We start from the raw sequence: 15,059 nt of genomic DNA, 5'->3' as shown, positions 1-15,059 counted from the left end.
CTGTAGTCAGTGAACATAGAGTAAAGATAGGCAGTCCTCAAAAGAATATGACGTATACTAACTGAAGGCAAAATGGTAAAGCATGCACCAGTGATGCTGGAGAGGAAGATACCTGTAGGGAACAGTACCTTGCTAAGATAACTTAAATAGGCAGAATATCTACCAACTATCAAATGCATGATCTTTCATACCGCAAGCTACTTTCCTCACTCATTTTTCAAAAAAAAACCCTGCAGCCAAATGAGTTGGACTGAGTGGAGGAGCCTTCTCTGCATCTTAATGCCCATAAGGTGATGACAATTCTTGGTTTCTCTTTCATTTGAGGTGGCTATTCAGATTGTCTTTCCCCTGACAGAGCCTGCAGATTTTACTACAAATATGTACTACCTCCACCCTATCTCTAGCCAACCATAAACACTATTATGGTCACCTTGCCAGGAGAAGGAGCATTGGCATCGACCCCTAAGCAAAACTGGAGACACGTCTTGAAGGAAGGTGTAGCTTTGAGGAAAAGCTTAGAAGTAACAGTATCCCAAAACACCTTTACCAGATGTTTATGTTTGTGACTTTGGCCAGTGTATTTTTTCTTTGTGGACCACATCTTTGTAATAAGGTCAAGGACGTAGCAGAGCCCGAGGACTCGCATATGTTCTGATTTGTTAGCTACATTGTGCCTGTCCGATGTCTATCCAGATTAGAAGGTACCAATACACTTTTGTTTGATTTCTAGATGAAAATGAGTGTTCCAATCCTAACACATGTGGCTCTGCTTCTTGCTACAACACACTTGGAAGTTACAAGTGTGCATGCCCTTCTGGATTTTCTTATGACCAGTTCTCCAGTGCGTGCCATGATGTGAATGAATGTTCTTCTGCCAAGAACCCCTGCAATTATGGTTGTTCCAACACTGAAGGTGGTTATCTTTGTGGCTGTCCACCAGGCTATTACAGAGTTGGACAAGGGTGAGTATGTCACACACAGTACTACATCAGAGGCTCACTGAAAGGGTGACAGAAAGGCAGGACGGCAGGACAGTAGTCAGACTGAAGAGCAGAGGTGAGAGTGAAGAACAAGCCATGTTTTCTTCTATACTTTTTGTGAACAATATACACAGGCTGTGTATAAAAATACCTGTAGCTGTCGATGTCTCTACCTGCAGCATGACACCCATTTTAAATCTAACATGTGACCAACATTACACAGTTAGTTCTGCTTTCTCTGCCAGTATCATCACAAGAACTATCTGTCATATTTGAAAGGTCATGGCAGACTGATAAAGTTCCCCTGACTGGAGAAGGGGAAACATAACTCCCATTTTCAAGAAGGGAAAAAAAAAGAAGATCTGGGGAACTACAGGCCAGTCAGTCTCACCTCTGTGCCTGGCAAGATCATGGAGCAGATCCTCCTGAATGCTCTTCTAAGGCACATGGAATATAAAGATGAGGTGATTGGTGGTAACCAACATGGCTTCACCAAGGGCAAGTCATGTCTGACAAACTTGGTGGCCTTTTATGATAGAGTTATGGCATCAGTGGATAAAGGAAGAGCAACTGACGTCATCTTCCTGGATTTGTGCAGTGACACTGTCCTGCATGACATCCTGGTCACCAGATTGGAAAAAAATAGATTTGATGGATGGACCACTTGATGGATATGGAATTGGCTGCATGGTCACATTCAGAGAGTTGTAGTCAGTGGCTCGATGTCCAAGTAGAGACAGGTGACAAGTGGCATTCTTCAGGGATCTGTGCTGGGACCGTTGCTATTTAACATCTTTGTAGGCAACATGGACAGTAGGATCGAGTGCACCCTCAGCAAGTTTGCAGATGGCACCAAGCTAGATACACCAAGTACACGCTAGAGGGAAGGGATGCTATCCAGAGGAACCTGGACAGGCTTGAGAGGTGGGCCCATGCCAACCTCATGAAGTTCAACAAGGCGAGGTGCAAGGTTCTGCATCTGGATTGGGGAAATCCCAAGCACAAATACAGGCTAGGTGGAGAAAGGCTTGAGAGCAGCCCTGAGCAGAAGGATTTGGGGGTGCCAGCTGATGAAAGACTCAGCATGAGCCAGCAATGTGCGCTGGCAGCCCAGAAGGCCAACCACATCCTGGGCTGCATCAAGAGAATTGTGACCAGCAGGTCGAGGGAGGTGATTCTGCTCCTCTACTCTGCTCTCATGAGAGCCCATCTGGAGTACTGCTTCCAGCTCTGGAGCCCTCAACTCAAGGGGTTTAAGACACACTGATCAACTCAGAATGTTAAACACAAATTAACATCATTCTGATACAAGACAAATACTAAAATCTTCATTTCCAAAGTCAGAGATTATTGGGTTTGTTTTGCTTCTTCATGATAACTGTAAATGAAAATTAGAAAAACTTAGACACCTTCAGTCAGCAGTTGCATTTCCTTCAGTATGTGAATGTATTTCATTCACTAGTGCAAAGAAAATTAATTCACAGACATCTTGGTGAAGAAAGAGAAAGGGAGGGGATATAAATACCATAGTACAGATTACATGCACTCACTTTCCTTTTAATTGAACAGTTCATAAAACTGCAAGAACTAAAACAGCTGCTTTTATTCAACAGCCACTGTGTCTCAGGGATGGGATTTAACAAAGGCCAGTACCTGCCAGTGGATGGAGATGCTGATGAAGAAAATGCTTTATCCCCTGAAGGCTGTTATGAATGCAAAATCAATGGCTATCCGAAAAAAGACAACAGAAAGAAGAGAAGTCTTAATGACACTGTACGTATCAGGAAAACTAGTACTATTAACAGTTTTAATTCGAGGTGTTTTCAGAGATTCAATACTAAACACTATCAGTAAGTGGAGGGAATTTTATTACAAGCCACATTCCATGGAAAAAAATCTGTTTTTCCTTGTTTGCTTCGTAATTTTCACACTTTTGTCCTATTTGCAGGAATGTTGTATCAGACAGAAAGTCTTGAACAGCTATCAACAGCTGAAGTTTTTAAAGCTTTTCTATTCTGAGATGTGGTCTAGTTCTTCAAAGTATCTCAAATTCAGTTTTCCTGTAATTACAGAGCTGGGACAGTAGTCATTTGTGCAGTTTGTTCTGCTGTCATGAGGAGTTTAGACAGCATCCTGCTGTCACCTAAATGTATCTTCTTGCAGATTGCTGAAGTTTAAGTAACTTTTCCTGGTTGGTTATAGTTGTGGAGAGACTAGAGTCCATGGCCTAGCTGATACCTATATGAGGACCTTGCTTAATTCCTACATTTGCAAAATTGCTGAGTGTGTTAGAAAATTACACTTCCGATTTACATTGTTCTTCCTGTTTTTCATGGGCTTATAAAAATAAGTTATGGAATACTCATAAAAGGCAAGCCCTAATATTTATGCCATTTAAATACTTCTTTGTTTGTTTCAAGTTAAACAGAAGTATACCTGTACATCTGTCATCTGCTCTTCTGTAAGATAAGATGTTGTTGTATGTTGTTAGCTTCTGTCTTGCAATCTGCAGTAAGTAATGGGAAACTGAATCAGTGGGGGAGAGATTTTCCTTCAGGAGTTCAAGAGCTGCGTAATGCAAACAGGCAAAATGCAAACACTCAACTGAAATAGTAAGTGTGCTGAACACACAAGTTACACTGAAAGAATGAGTAAACAGGCCTCCTTTCTAAAAGGGTAAGAACTTCAGTCATATAATTTCTTCTCTAAAAATTATAGTGTTGACAATTTAAATGACCGATTTCCCCGCACAAACCTAAACTTCTCGCAAATATAATTTGCCCTTCCCACCTCCACTCCTAGATTCCTGTCTGAATTCTGGCCCAACCCACTGCAGAAACACCTGGTGGTTTTGAAAAAAAGCTTTGTCTATTGCACAGTTAATTTCATATCTAGTTCTGAATTATTATATCTACTTATTCCTATTTGATAGCACTAGGATTTCTTACCATCTGAGAAGTGAGATTAGGAGATTTCACATCATAAAACTACAGGGGAAAAAATAATAATTATTCATAATCATATCATTACTATGTGTATGGAGTGTGGTATTTAATACACTTCAATACACTTCTGTACTTGTTCCTACTCACAAATTTTACTTGTTTTCGCTATGCATTTTTAATTTCATTACAAAGTAGCTCACGTATGTATGGACTCCCTCAGAGAGAAGGAAGAATCCTTTCCCTTCTTTAAAAGGGCAAAAGTAATCTTGACAGCTAGGCTGGATATTCACTTATTATCAAGTTTCCTGAAGAAGACTAAGGCCTATGTATTTTTGGAGAAGCCCTTTTAAAAGCTGTTCTTTCATAGAAGGCTTTTGCACTTGTTCTCAACCTTCTAGTCCCTAGCTTGTTCACAGCTAACCCTTTTGGAACAGATTTACATGGGAGTAGAAATATACTTAAACTTCGCTGAAAAAAATAAGCAACAACTGATGTAGCTATAGATCATCATATCATATCATAGAATCATTAAGGTTGGAGAAGACCTCTAAGATCATCTAGTCCAACCATCAGCCCATTGCAGGGAAGTTGGACTAGATGACCTTCAAAGGTCCCTTGCAACTCAAACAATTCCATTATTTGTCAGAAAAACAATGTCAGTATGTTTTTCTGCACTTCTCCCAGTGGTGAAAGTACAAAGAAATTTGGACACCATTACGTACCAGCTGCTTCTGCTGAAAGCAAACAATACAGCAGATCTGTCCTTGCTTTGGTTTACTTTTGAATCATTGTACCTCATCACCAAGTGCTGAGCTTGCCTTTTTTAGAAGCCAGCATCGATTAAGATAGTTCTGTCTCAAGTTTCAGGGAGTTCCTATACAGTGTTGTGTTGTGTCTGTTCTGTTTCTGTAATGTTCCACACTGAAGTTGATCGTAAGAACAAGACTGTGCCTCTCTTACAGTCTTAACTTCAACACTAAACATATGTCTCTTCTTTACATGGACTTTTTGCACACGTGAAGTTAAACAGATTCTGAAAGGAGACTGAAATCTGAGCTCCCTCTATAGACCTGATGCTGTAACTTTAATTATCCTGTTAAGCCTGTGAGAGAGGCCTTTAAGATTTACAGGGTGTGTTATATGAAATCAAGCAGTTCTCCCAGCTGGAAAGGATTTTCAATGGCTTCTTTTACAGCTAGAGTTTGAGAAATGCAGAAACTGTTGCTAAGCAATTATTATTCTTCTCTCAATGCAGATGAATATCTGTTTCTTTCCTGCTCTAAATTTCCTTTCCTCCTTTACTTCAGATTGAGCAAGTTAGCTTGGAAAGCCTGGATGTGGATAGTCCTTTGAAGATGAGAGTCAACATTTCGAGGCTTGACGACAAGGAGCACATCCTAGAACTCATGCCAGCCATTGAGCCTCTTACCAACCATGTGCGCTACGTCATCTCACATGGCAACAACGACGGCATTTTTCGAATCCATCAGAGGGATGGACTCAGTTATTTGCACACAGCTAAGAAAAAGTCAGTGCCTGGAACATACACACTGGAAATCACTAGCATTCCTCTATATAAGAAAAAGGAGCTAAAGAAACTGGAAGACAGCAATGAGAACAACTACCTCCTTGGAGAGCTCGGGGAAGCTCTCAGAATGAGGCTGTGGCTAGAACTCTACTAGCCATCTTCCAGACTGAGTCCAGTTCTTCAGTCACTTCTGTTCACCTATTTACCCACCTGAACGTATCTGCTTTTCTAAGGCTTTGGAACAGTCACTGACTTTTGGGGGATGAAGGGAGAAGGGAAGACTTCTCTCTATTCTACGGAGACTGCAGAACCACCCTTGCAAGAGGGGTAACTTGTGGCAATCATGATTACTGTATCTTTTATATAACCTCAATTTAAAAGTATATTAAAAAGCTAAAGTTCGAGAGATCATCATATGGCACTAAATGGCACAGAAAATGTGAGCTATTTTTTTCCTGCTAGCAGTCTGTAACACTTTGGGTATTTTGCTATAGTTCCTAATTAAAAAATATAGATGTTTATTTATTTTTAATGCAGTAATATATGGAGAGAATAACAAATTATGTAAACAAAAAGGGAAACGTGCTTGTTTTTCTTTAGATTTATAAATTTGAGCTATAACATTTTAGTGGTACTTTCTTTAAAAAAAAAAAAAGATTTGAAAGATGTTTCCTTTTGTATTTGTGCCAGTCATTCAAATAGTATATAAGTAATTTTAAAATTTGTCAGAGCTGAAAGAGCACTGTGATACACCTTCTGGCTATTCTAAAGTGCTCTTGCGAAACTTTGAGTGTTCAAAGGAAAAAAGTCTTAAAGGACATGAATTGCAATACTAGTCTCAGCAAAGATCATATTTCACAGCAGGTCAATAGGATTGTATTTCTGAATCAACCACGTCAAATAAAGTAAGAAAGAGGCACAACCGCTGTAGCAAAATACCTTGACTGCTTTTAATACCATTAGAATGCAGAACCAAACTGTACTGTACTTCCTTCCAATAACCTCAAGGAACCACACATGCTAACACACCTCATTCTCAGAAAAGGTGCTCTACATACTTGCATTACTGTAGGCAGCTGAAGAAAACATCACTCTGAAAGGGACACATGATGTTTCATACTGTTTGGTGCTGGCTTGAGTTAATGGTGCATTTACTAAAAACTGAGAGCTGTATCAGGACTGCCATATGTGCAAACTATTTATGCAGTGCAGACAAGGAAAATGTGTATTTGAAATCCATTCGATAGAAGTTTCATTAATACTGTAGTTATACACCGTACGCCTCATTTTATCATAGCTTATTTTGTAAGAATGATGTGTGTACAATGAGTTGACATTTAGTTTACTTTAGTAATTTTTAAAAAAATGTTGTACCATTATGTGTTAAGTGTATGTCTCAATGGTGCTTTTTTTGACAGCTGGTGCCTGTAACCAGTTGTGTAACAGAATCTCATATGTGAAGAAAGCCAAAGCACACGCTGACTCCAGGATTGTTTCAGTCACATATCAGTGCTGACCAAAGATTACTATCAAGTTATACTCAGTGGTTTTTCTTTTCTTTTGTTCTTTATGGGGATTTTTGAAAAAAAAAAAAAAAGAAACATTGTACATTTTTATTAAAATGTTTGTAAGAAAAAAAAGTTTTTGTTTGTAGGTTTGTATGACAACACTTTTCTTGCAATAAAGCTTATTTTCGGGTAGATTGGGGTTTTTTAAAAAATTAATGTTCTTTACAGCAAAGAAGCATCTAATTGTAAACTTGAAGGATTTCAGAGGTAGAAAAAGAGTTGTTGTGGTGCAAATGCTTTTTCACTTACTTAGAAATAAAGTTATACAGCACTTAGGAATAAGGTTACACAGCATTTGCCAACTTAGTTCCTCTATCAGCACAGAACCTAAACATAGGAACTAAATCATCCCTATGCAGTTAGGATTCTGGATTGATTACCTCAAAAACAGTTCATCGTTTAGCAGGATCAAGGGGGCTGGCCCTGCAAAAACTATGCTTATTGATGTCACGGAGGCTGTAGGACCAGCACAACTTAAATTTGACAATTCAGTTCTAGTAAACTCCCAATAAAACCTCCATCATCCTCAAATACCGAAGGATATGTTATGACCAACGATGCCAAGTACTTCTCCTCACTGGCAGTCCCCTCCTTGAACACCTCTGAGTAGGTACACACTCAAGTTGAAAAAATGCAAAAATTGTTTTTTTAGTAAAGTATTCAAGGTTTCCACAAAGACATCACTACAGAAAACAACACTGTCTTTCTTATTCCATTCTGGATTAAACTGGATCATTTTTAAGTAATTTTACTCAGAAAGAAAATTAATAAGCAATTATGGTATTGTAATTACTATCTCCTTGCCTTTGGTATTACTTAAAGGCTAAAGATATGTTTGGATCCATCTGATGTTTAATAGTGCATCATTTTAAACAACAAAGTATGACTACCTGGAACAAGACTTACTCGGTATTACCTTTAGATATTGTCATGCAAACTTCCTTCTGATTCAAAGCAGCTTCTGGGTAATAACAAGTCCACAAAAATAAAAAGCTCTTTAGAAGTCTGATAAATATATCCAGGATAGCACTGACTTAAGAGCTCTAACAGTTAGTTTCCAAGAGGGCTGCTCTTTGTCCAAAATGGGAGCTTTCCAGGAAACACTTACTGCAAGAAGAGCTGTCAGACTGAACCCAGTAGAGCATTATCCTCTGCTGCCAACTCTCAAAGAAGGAGAGAAAATAGTAGCAGCGCTCTTACTAATGACTCTGCTGAGGCTACAAGTTTTGGAGGATTTTTGTATACAGAGAGTTTTTGCAAGTACTGTGAGCACAGCAGATTTAAGAAACCAAGTATAAATCAGCATTACAGACATTCTTCTAAACTAGACATTTCCATCAGATACACTCATGTTAATTAATCAATCAACAAACTGTAAAAAAGCCATACCTGTTTACTAGAAAAGTGATACTGCCCTCTACCACTTTAAAATGGACAAGATAGCTCAATACCCAGAGAAAAGTTGTCCTCCTCCTCCCCTTAGCTTCACATCCACTTGAAATAAAATCTCAGACTTAAAAAGAAAATCAACTCTGACAAAAAAATCCAAAACAGAACCACTTCCCCCTCAACCACTCTATCACAGCAGATGTCTGTATACCCATTATACCCATTTCTCAAACTACTACATTGCTGGGGGTACTGGTGACTCTAAGCATTCAGTAATTACTTCTGAGAGCCCCGTGCCCTTTCTTCATAGCCACACCTCAGTGCATCCAGTGCAATCCCCATCTACTCAGTCTGCATTCCACCATCCTTGGGAAGGACAGACCTGTAGCTCATGTCCAGCTTCCCATTCACCAGTACCCCCAGGTCTTTTTCAGCTGGGCTGTGCTCAATCCTTTCATCTCCCAGCTTGTACTGGTAGTTTCTTGTCCCAGGTGCAAGACCTTGCATTTGGATTTGTTGAGCCTCATGAGGTTCACATGGGCCTACTGCTTAAGCCTGTCTAGGTCTCTCTGGTTGGCATCCCATCCCTCTGGTGTGTCAACATGTGTCCATGTGAGGAACCTCATGGTGTTTCTCACACGTGTACATAACTTGGTACGGTTAATAACAAAACCAAAAAAAAAAAAAAAAAAAAAAAAAAAAAAAAAAAAGAGAAAAAAACAAAACCCACACCAAGACCCCCAAACCAGCCCTCTGTGGAAAGCAGCCTTTTTTCAAGTAATGTTTCTGAAGTGTCAAGACTGAGATCCAGATAAAATTAGGTCAGATCTCTTCGCTCACAGAACTACAAAAATGAGACAGTCACAGCGCCAGGGTCACCCTTCTGTTGTTCAGACAATACCTTCCAAAATGAGCCCAATCAGAAAGAACCACTCTTGACTCTTTCAGTCCCTCATCCTTTTTCATACCAACAACAGCAACAGTCAATATGATAAAAAGCATACAAGGAAAGCAACTGCTTAGTTTTGCTGCTCAGTGAACCACTCCGGTTTTCTTAATGTTTCACTTTCACCTACCAATTAAAAGGAAATTATTACCTCCAGTTTCCTACTGTTCAAACGTTCTCTGAGTTCTTCTCCACCTAAAATTCTTATAGTCAAACCCTAGAGCGCTACCTCCAAAGCAGCACACAAAACTGTGTGATATGGTTGTGAATTACCCTGGCAGCAGCTCAGCACTACACAGCTGTTTGCTCGCTCCCACCCTCCGATTGGGATGTGGCAGAGAATAAAAATAACCACAAACACAAAATACAAGTTGTGGTTTGAGCTAAAAACTATATAGCAAGCCAGAAAAGGTAGGGAAAAATAATAGCAGTTACAAAAACATATATTTGGGCACAATTTCATCAAGCCAGCTCATGCCAGCAATCCAGCCAAACGAAGTAAGGTCTGGCAAGAGGAGCACTGATTGTGACATGCTAGAAAAGGAAGAGAGGCCATGGTCTTCTGCTGACGTGAGGAGGTGAGGGAGAAATATGCAGGTTCTTTGAGAAAGAAAACCTCCCAGCTGCCCAGGGTGAGGAGGCCCCGCACTGCCCACCTCTGCTGATGCAAGTGCATCTCTGAGGTCCCCTGGCTGCCTGATCCTTCTGACTAAGAGAGAGATGTGTCACAATTTATATTTAAATATATTTATGAAGCAAATGATGCACAACACAATTGCTCACCATGCACTGACCGGTGCCTAGCCAGTCCCCAAGCAGCGGCCGCCCCTCGCAGCCAACTCCCCTCAGTCTTACAGCTTTTCCACAGGACGCCATATGGCATGGAACATCCCTGTGCCATTTGGGCCAGCTGTCCTGCTTCTGTCCCCTTCCAGCTCCCTGCGCCCCCTCAGCCCCTCTCTGCAGACAGTATGAGAAAGTGGAACGGCCTCGGCTCTGTGCAGCACTGCTCAGCAACAACTGAAACTTCACTGTGCTGTCAGCACTGTCTTTCTCCCAAAGCCAAAACACAGCATCGCACCAGACTCGATGAAGAAAACTGACTCTTCCAGCTGAAACCAGGATGGGTATCATTCATGAGTATTCACCTTCTGCATGTTGGCTTTCACATATTATTTCGCAGCTACTGAAGTCTCATATAATATGGTTAATTACTATCAAAACAAGGACTGAATTTCAAACTCAGAACATACTACCCTTTTCTTAGAGCGGGCATGTCCAACCAGCGGCCTGCAGGCCACATGCAGCCTGGCCCTGCCCACTTTGTGGTTGCCCCCTGCCCCATGCCATCATGGTGGCGGCTCTGCCCCACCGAGTAGCCCGGCCTGGACCCCGGGCCCACACCCATCGCTCACAGCAACCACACAGCCATGAGCAATTGGCACTGCCTGGGCTGAAACCTGGGCACAGGGAGGGCACATTGCAGTGCTGACCTACGTGATGGCAAAGAATTGTGCGCATTGTGATATACTGGTTTCAAGATTTCTGAAAAAAAATTGTCAATTTTTTTTTGTATATTTTTGACTCCTGTTTCAGTCAAGATAAACACATTACCTGCCAGTTTGCAAACAGAATGTATGGAGTTGTGATCAAACACTCAACTCAAAAATTTGACTGTGTCTCTTTACTGGAGAGAGATATCCCTTGATTCACAACCATGCCTTATTCATGTGAACATTGGAAAAAAAAAAAAAAAAAAAGACATTTGTGAACAACTGTTTCCAAGGATGAAGCACAGGAAGAATAGAATTTCATCAGAAATCCCTGTGGAGCACCTTCTCACTGAGAACTGCAACCCTTGCCATTGAACCCAGCTGATCGATCTCACAAAAACGAGGTAAAATATTCCACTTTTTTTTTTTCCTTCTATGTTTTAATTTAAAAAATATATGTGCTTTCTTCCTTATATACTTTTATGATATAGAGCACAGGTGTCAAAAGTTTTGGCTTGCCTGAACCACGCTGAGCAAATAGCTGTCTTGAGCCACATATAGAAGATATAATATAGATAACGTATAGCAGTAACAAAACTTACTTATTTTCATATGCGCTGACATCCGCTGTTTGGTCTCCATAAAAGTTCAGCAAGCAACCCATGAATGTCAGTGGGTGCCATTTTTTCTGCATGCAGGAATTCAGTTGCACACCTTTACTGCATCCGCACTTCCATGTCAGATGCCATTCTGTCAGACTGCCCCTCTGCTGCTGTCTGTCACATGGTAACAACATGTAATGGGATATGAGTGAGAAGGTTCAACCTCTGCTGCCATATCACCAGCATCCACCTCTGACATCGTGGGCCAACATGACAAAACAGGAGGCATTACTTTCAGAGCAGCCCTTGTACCATTGCCAGTTGGAGGATACACAAAGATTTTAATGAGAATAAACTTAAAATTAACAACACTTCAACTGTGCAATCAAAAGTAAAATGTAATTCTGTATGAGGTTAGCCAAAACCCCATGGGGAAGCCCTCCCTTCATTCTGTGGTTAGCCCTGATTTCGCCTGTTAATGACATGAATGGCTGTTGTTGGTCAGCTCCATAAAATGTCATTTCCTTTGAGGTGCAGGCTCTGCTTGGCAGGAACTGTGCTTTGACCTATGATTTCTAGGCTACTTGTGCTTAAAGTACTATGTTTTATAACAAGCAACTGTGTTTTACTCTTGAGCTTTTATGTTTGCACTTTACGTCCTTTTTTTTTTTTATATATACACCCACTGCTCATCATATCCTGCATAAGTAGAACAGCAAATTCATTGAAAACCAGATTATCAGGAACATCCTTCTGTACATCCATTCCATCCTCTGCTTCATATACAGTTCTGTTATGTAGGGTTTTTTTGTGGGTATTTTTTTTTTTTTTTTTGCCACAGTTTATAATCTATGCAATTGGTAACAGTAATAACAAGGAATTATTCCAGAGACCCGTCAAAGCTGATCTCAGCTCTCTAATTTTCTCTAAGAGCCTGTGGAAATCCTTCACTTATGACTCCCTTTCCTCATCTGCTTTGCACAGATAAATTTAACTGCTGGCTGGCATTCCAAGATTTAGTTACTAATTGCAAAGCATTTCAATAGAGTGATAAAGTCATTCTCAAGCTTAATCTGCTTGAAAATGCTAAATGCCGCAAAATTCTGCCTCCTTCACTAGTTCAAATAGGGAATATTGGAGTATTTTGGTGATGATGCTACGAGAAGTTGGTGGATATTGTCTTGCTTGTTATGTACAAAGCAAAAATAACTTGTTGAAAAGTTACGGATCTCTCTGAAATGAAGCTGGACATCAGTCAAACTCAACTCTGTGCTTCAAAGGTCTTCTCCACCTGCAGCTTTTATTCTCTTGGCTTGCTAGTCAACACAGATGAAAAAAACCACTATGAAAAATGGGTGTCACTGTGCTTTGTGAAATGGTTGCCTCTCAGAGGCTATTCAAAATCAACAAGCAGCACCCGCACGGAGACTACTACCACCTTTGTTACAAAAGGTATTTTGAGCACAAAAGGAAAACAAAAAATAAACAGCTTGTCTACTCTTGTCCAGTTTGGTCAGAATTATGAAAAACTTATTGCAAAGAAGTCCCATTATGCTGATGTACATTAAGTTGATTGAAAGCAGTGAGTCATTTAGCCCAGAAAACAATAGGAGCATTGCAAACATGAGTGTATTTGTCTGCCAGTGCAGTTTTGTTCACTACCTGGAAGACAACAGTGCCACCGTGTGTTACTATAGTTTGAATTACTCACAAATTAGGCAGAAAAAGCATTTCCTACTTCTTTCACTAAAATCAGGTTTAGTAGGATATGAAATTGTTATTTTGTATTTATTATTATATGGAAACGGAAGGACTAGAGTTGAGCTACCCAGACCCTAAAACCCCTGCCAGAATTGGATCTGCACCCAGTTTTCCCTGTGCATAGCCCCAGGGGGTGGGAACGTGTGGCCTTCCTCCTCTTTCATGTGGATGCAAATGCTACTGGACGCTGCTAGTACCATATTTTGCAAGGTTTCACAAAAACACAGTAAAAATACATTTCCAACACACAACACTGCGCATTATCAAACACCAGAGCACCTTACAGACAAGCAAGATACTGATGTCAATTCTTCTTTTCCAGCAAAATACTGGTGTTACACTGGCAAGTTGCTGAATGTCTGCAAACAAGCAGAGCAATCCCTAAACTATCTCATACCAGACCTTGTGCATTAGAAAACTATTCAGGCACTTTCTTCCTACGAAGCCTTTGAACTCCTGACAGAACACACCTTCTCAGAGGGAGCACCTTATGTTCTAAACAGAAACGTCTTCCCTCCTTTTGTTTTGAGAAGGCATGTACTGCTCCTTCAATATTAATTGTGGTTCAGAAGTTAACAGATTGATCATTTCCACCACCTTGTTCCTCTCCCTTCTAAAGGGAGGCACCACTATCAAACTAACCTGTCTTAAACCTAAAATCTACTGCATGCCATGCTTTCAACTGACAGAATAGCAAGAGATTTGATAACACCATGCTAAATGCCTCAAAATCCAGATCTGTTTTCATCTGAAAAACAACCAGGGTAGCAGTACTGAAGCAAGAGACCATCCATTCACCATTCAACACCTCCCAGGCACAGCTGCCCAGAGAAGCTGTGGTGCCCCATCCCTGGAGGCGCTCAAGGCCAGGTTGGATGGGGCCCTGGGGGCTCAGGGCCTCAGCTGGTGGGGGGCAGCCCTGCCCACGGCACACAGTTAGGGGGCATTTAAGGTCCCTTTCTACCCAAGCTATTCTGTGATTTTGTACCATTTGTTCTCACCACATGGCTGCAGAATCACCTTTGATCCCATTTTCCTTTTGTGAAGCCACTTACTTGTGAGTACACCTAATAGTACTGTATGTTTATTTAATTAACAATTTCTTCAGCGCATAGATCAACTTAGGAAAGCCACTGCTTATCTTATTCTTGTACCTCTTTACCTACATCTAAGGCAGGTTAGAGCCAATGACAGCTTAGGTTAAACAACAGTTTCCTTTCCACAGTCTCACTCCTGTGGCCTACATTTAAATACATATGAAAATGTATTTACCAATTTAAGGACATAGATAGTGGTTTGAAATTATTAGGGATTAATTTTCAGAACTGTAGTCAACCAGATATAGTATATCAAAGCTGATAAGGTTAAAAAGTTCTTCAGTGACTCTATGTACTTATCATTTCTAATCATGCTTTTAAAGTTAGATTTCGTCATATCCCATTGTGCTGTCAGTTTGAGCAAAGAGTTTGTCCTTCACAAATTACACAGGTAATAGGAACAGATTTTCAAATGGTTACATTCCAGCTTAAACATATCACATATTGCTGATTGGTCCACAGTGTCTAGCATGTCACAAGATGTCTCAGAGCAAAGCAAACGTTATTTTTCTTATGCAACCAACACCTTCTGGGTAGTGGCAAGCATTCCATCCACAAATAAACATTTGTCCCCTTACACTGCAGAATGAATGACTTTACATTTCAGTAACGGTCTTATGCAAATTCCACAATAAAAGAAATAGCAGATGCATACAATAAGCAGAAAATACTACCAGAAATTAATCAGTTAAATTACAAAGACGGTTTGCTATCCCCAGCAATAAAAATATGCTTTCTTAGACAAGTCAG

The 15,059-nt window shown here is 40.4% G+C and overlaps 1 protein-coding gene across 2 annotated transcripts in view; it reads left to right on the top strand.

The window, feature by feature from the left end:
- The window catches only part of FBN2 (fibrillin 2), a 172,831-nt gene extending 165,678 nt beyond the window's left edge, over positions 1-7,153 (top strand). For both annotated transcript variants that reach the window (XM_021381204.1, XM_021381203.1), the window contains 3 exons: positions 731-962; positions 2,594-2,753; positions 5,233-7,153. In XM_021381204.1, coding sequence (XP_021236879.1) covers positions 731-962; positions 2,594-2,753; positions 5,233-5,607 — 767 coding nt within the window. In that variant the 3' untranslated portion in view covers positions 5,608-7,153. The remainder of the gene's footprint in view (positions 1-730; positions 963-2,593; positions 2,754-5,232) is intronic.

The sequence above is a fragment of the Numida meleagris genome, chromosome Z (assembly GCF_002078875.1).
Source record: "Numida meleagris isolate 19003 breed g44 Domestic line chromosome Z, NumMel1.0, whole genome shotgun sequence".
NCBI lineage: Eukaryota > Metazoa > Chordata > Aves > Galliformes > Numididae > Numida > Numida meleagris.
Note: the sequence above shows the minus strand (reverse complement) of the source record. Positions and strands in the feature narration are given on the sequence as shown.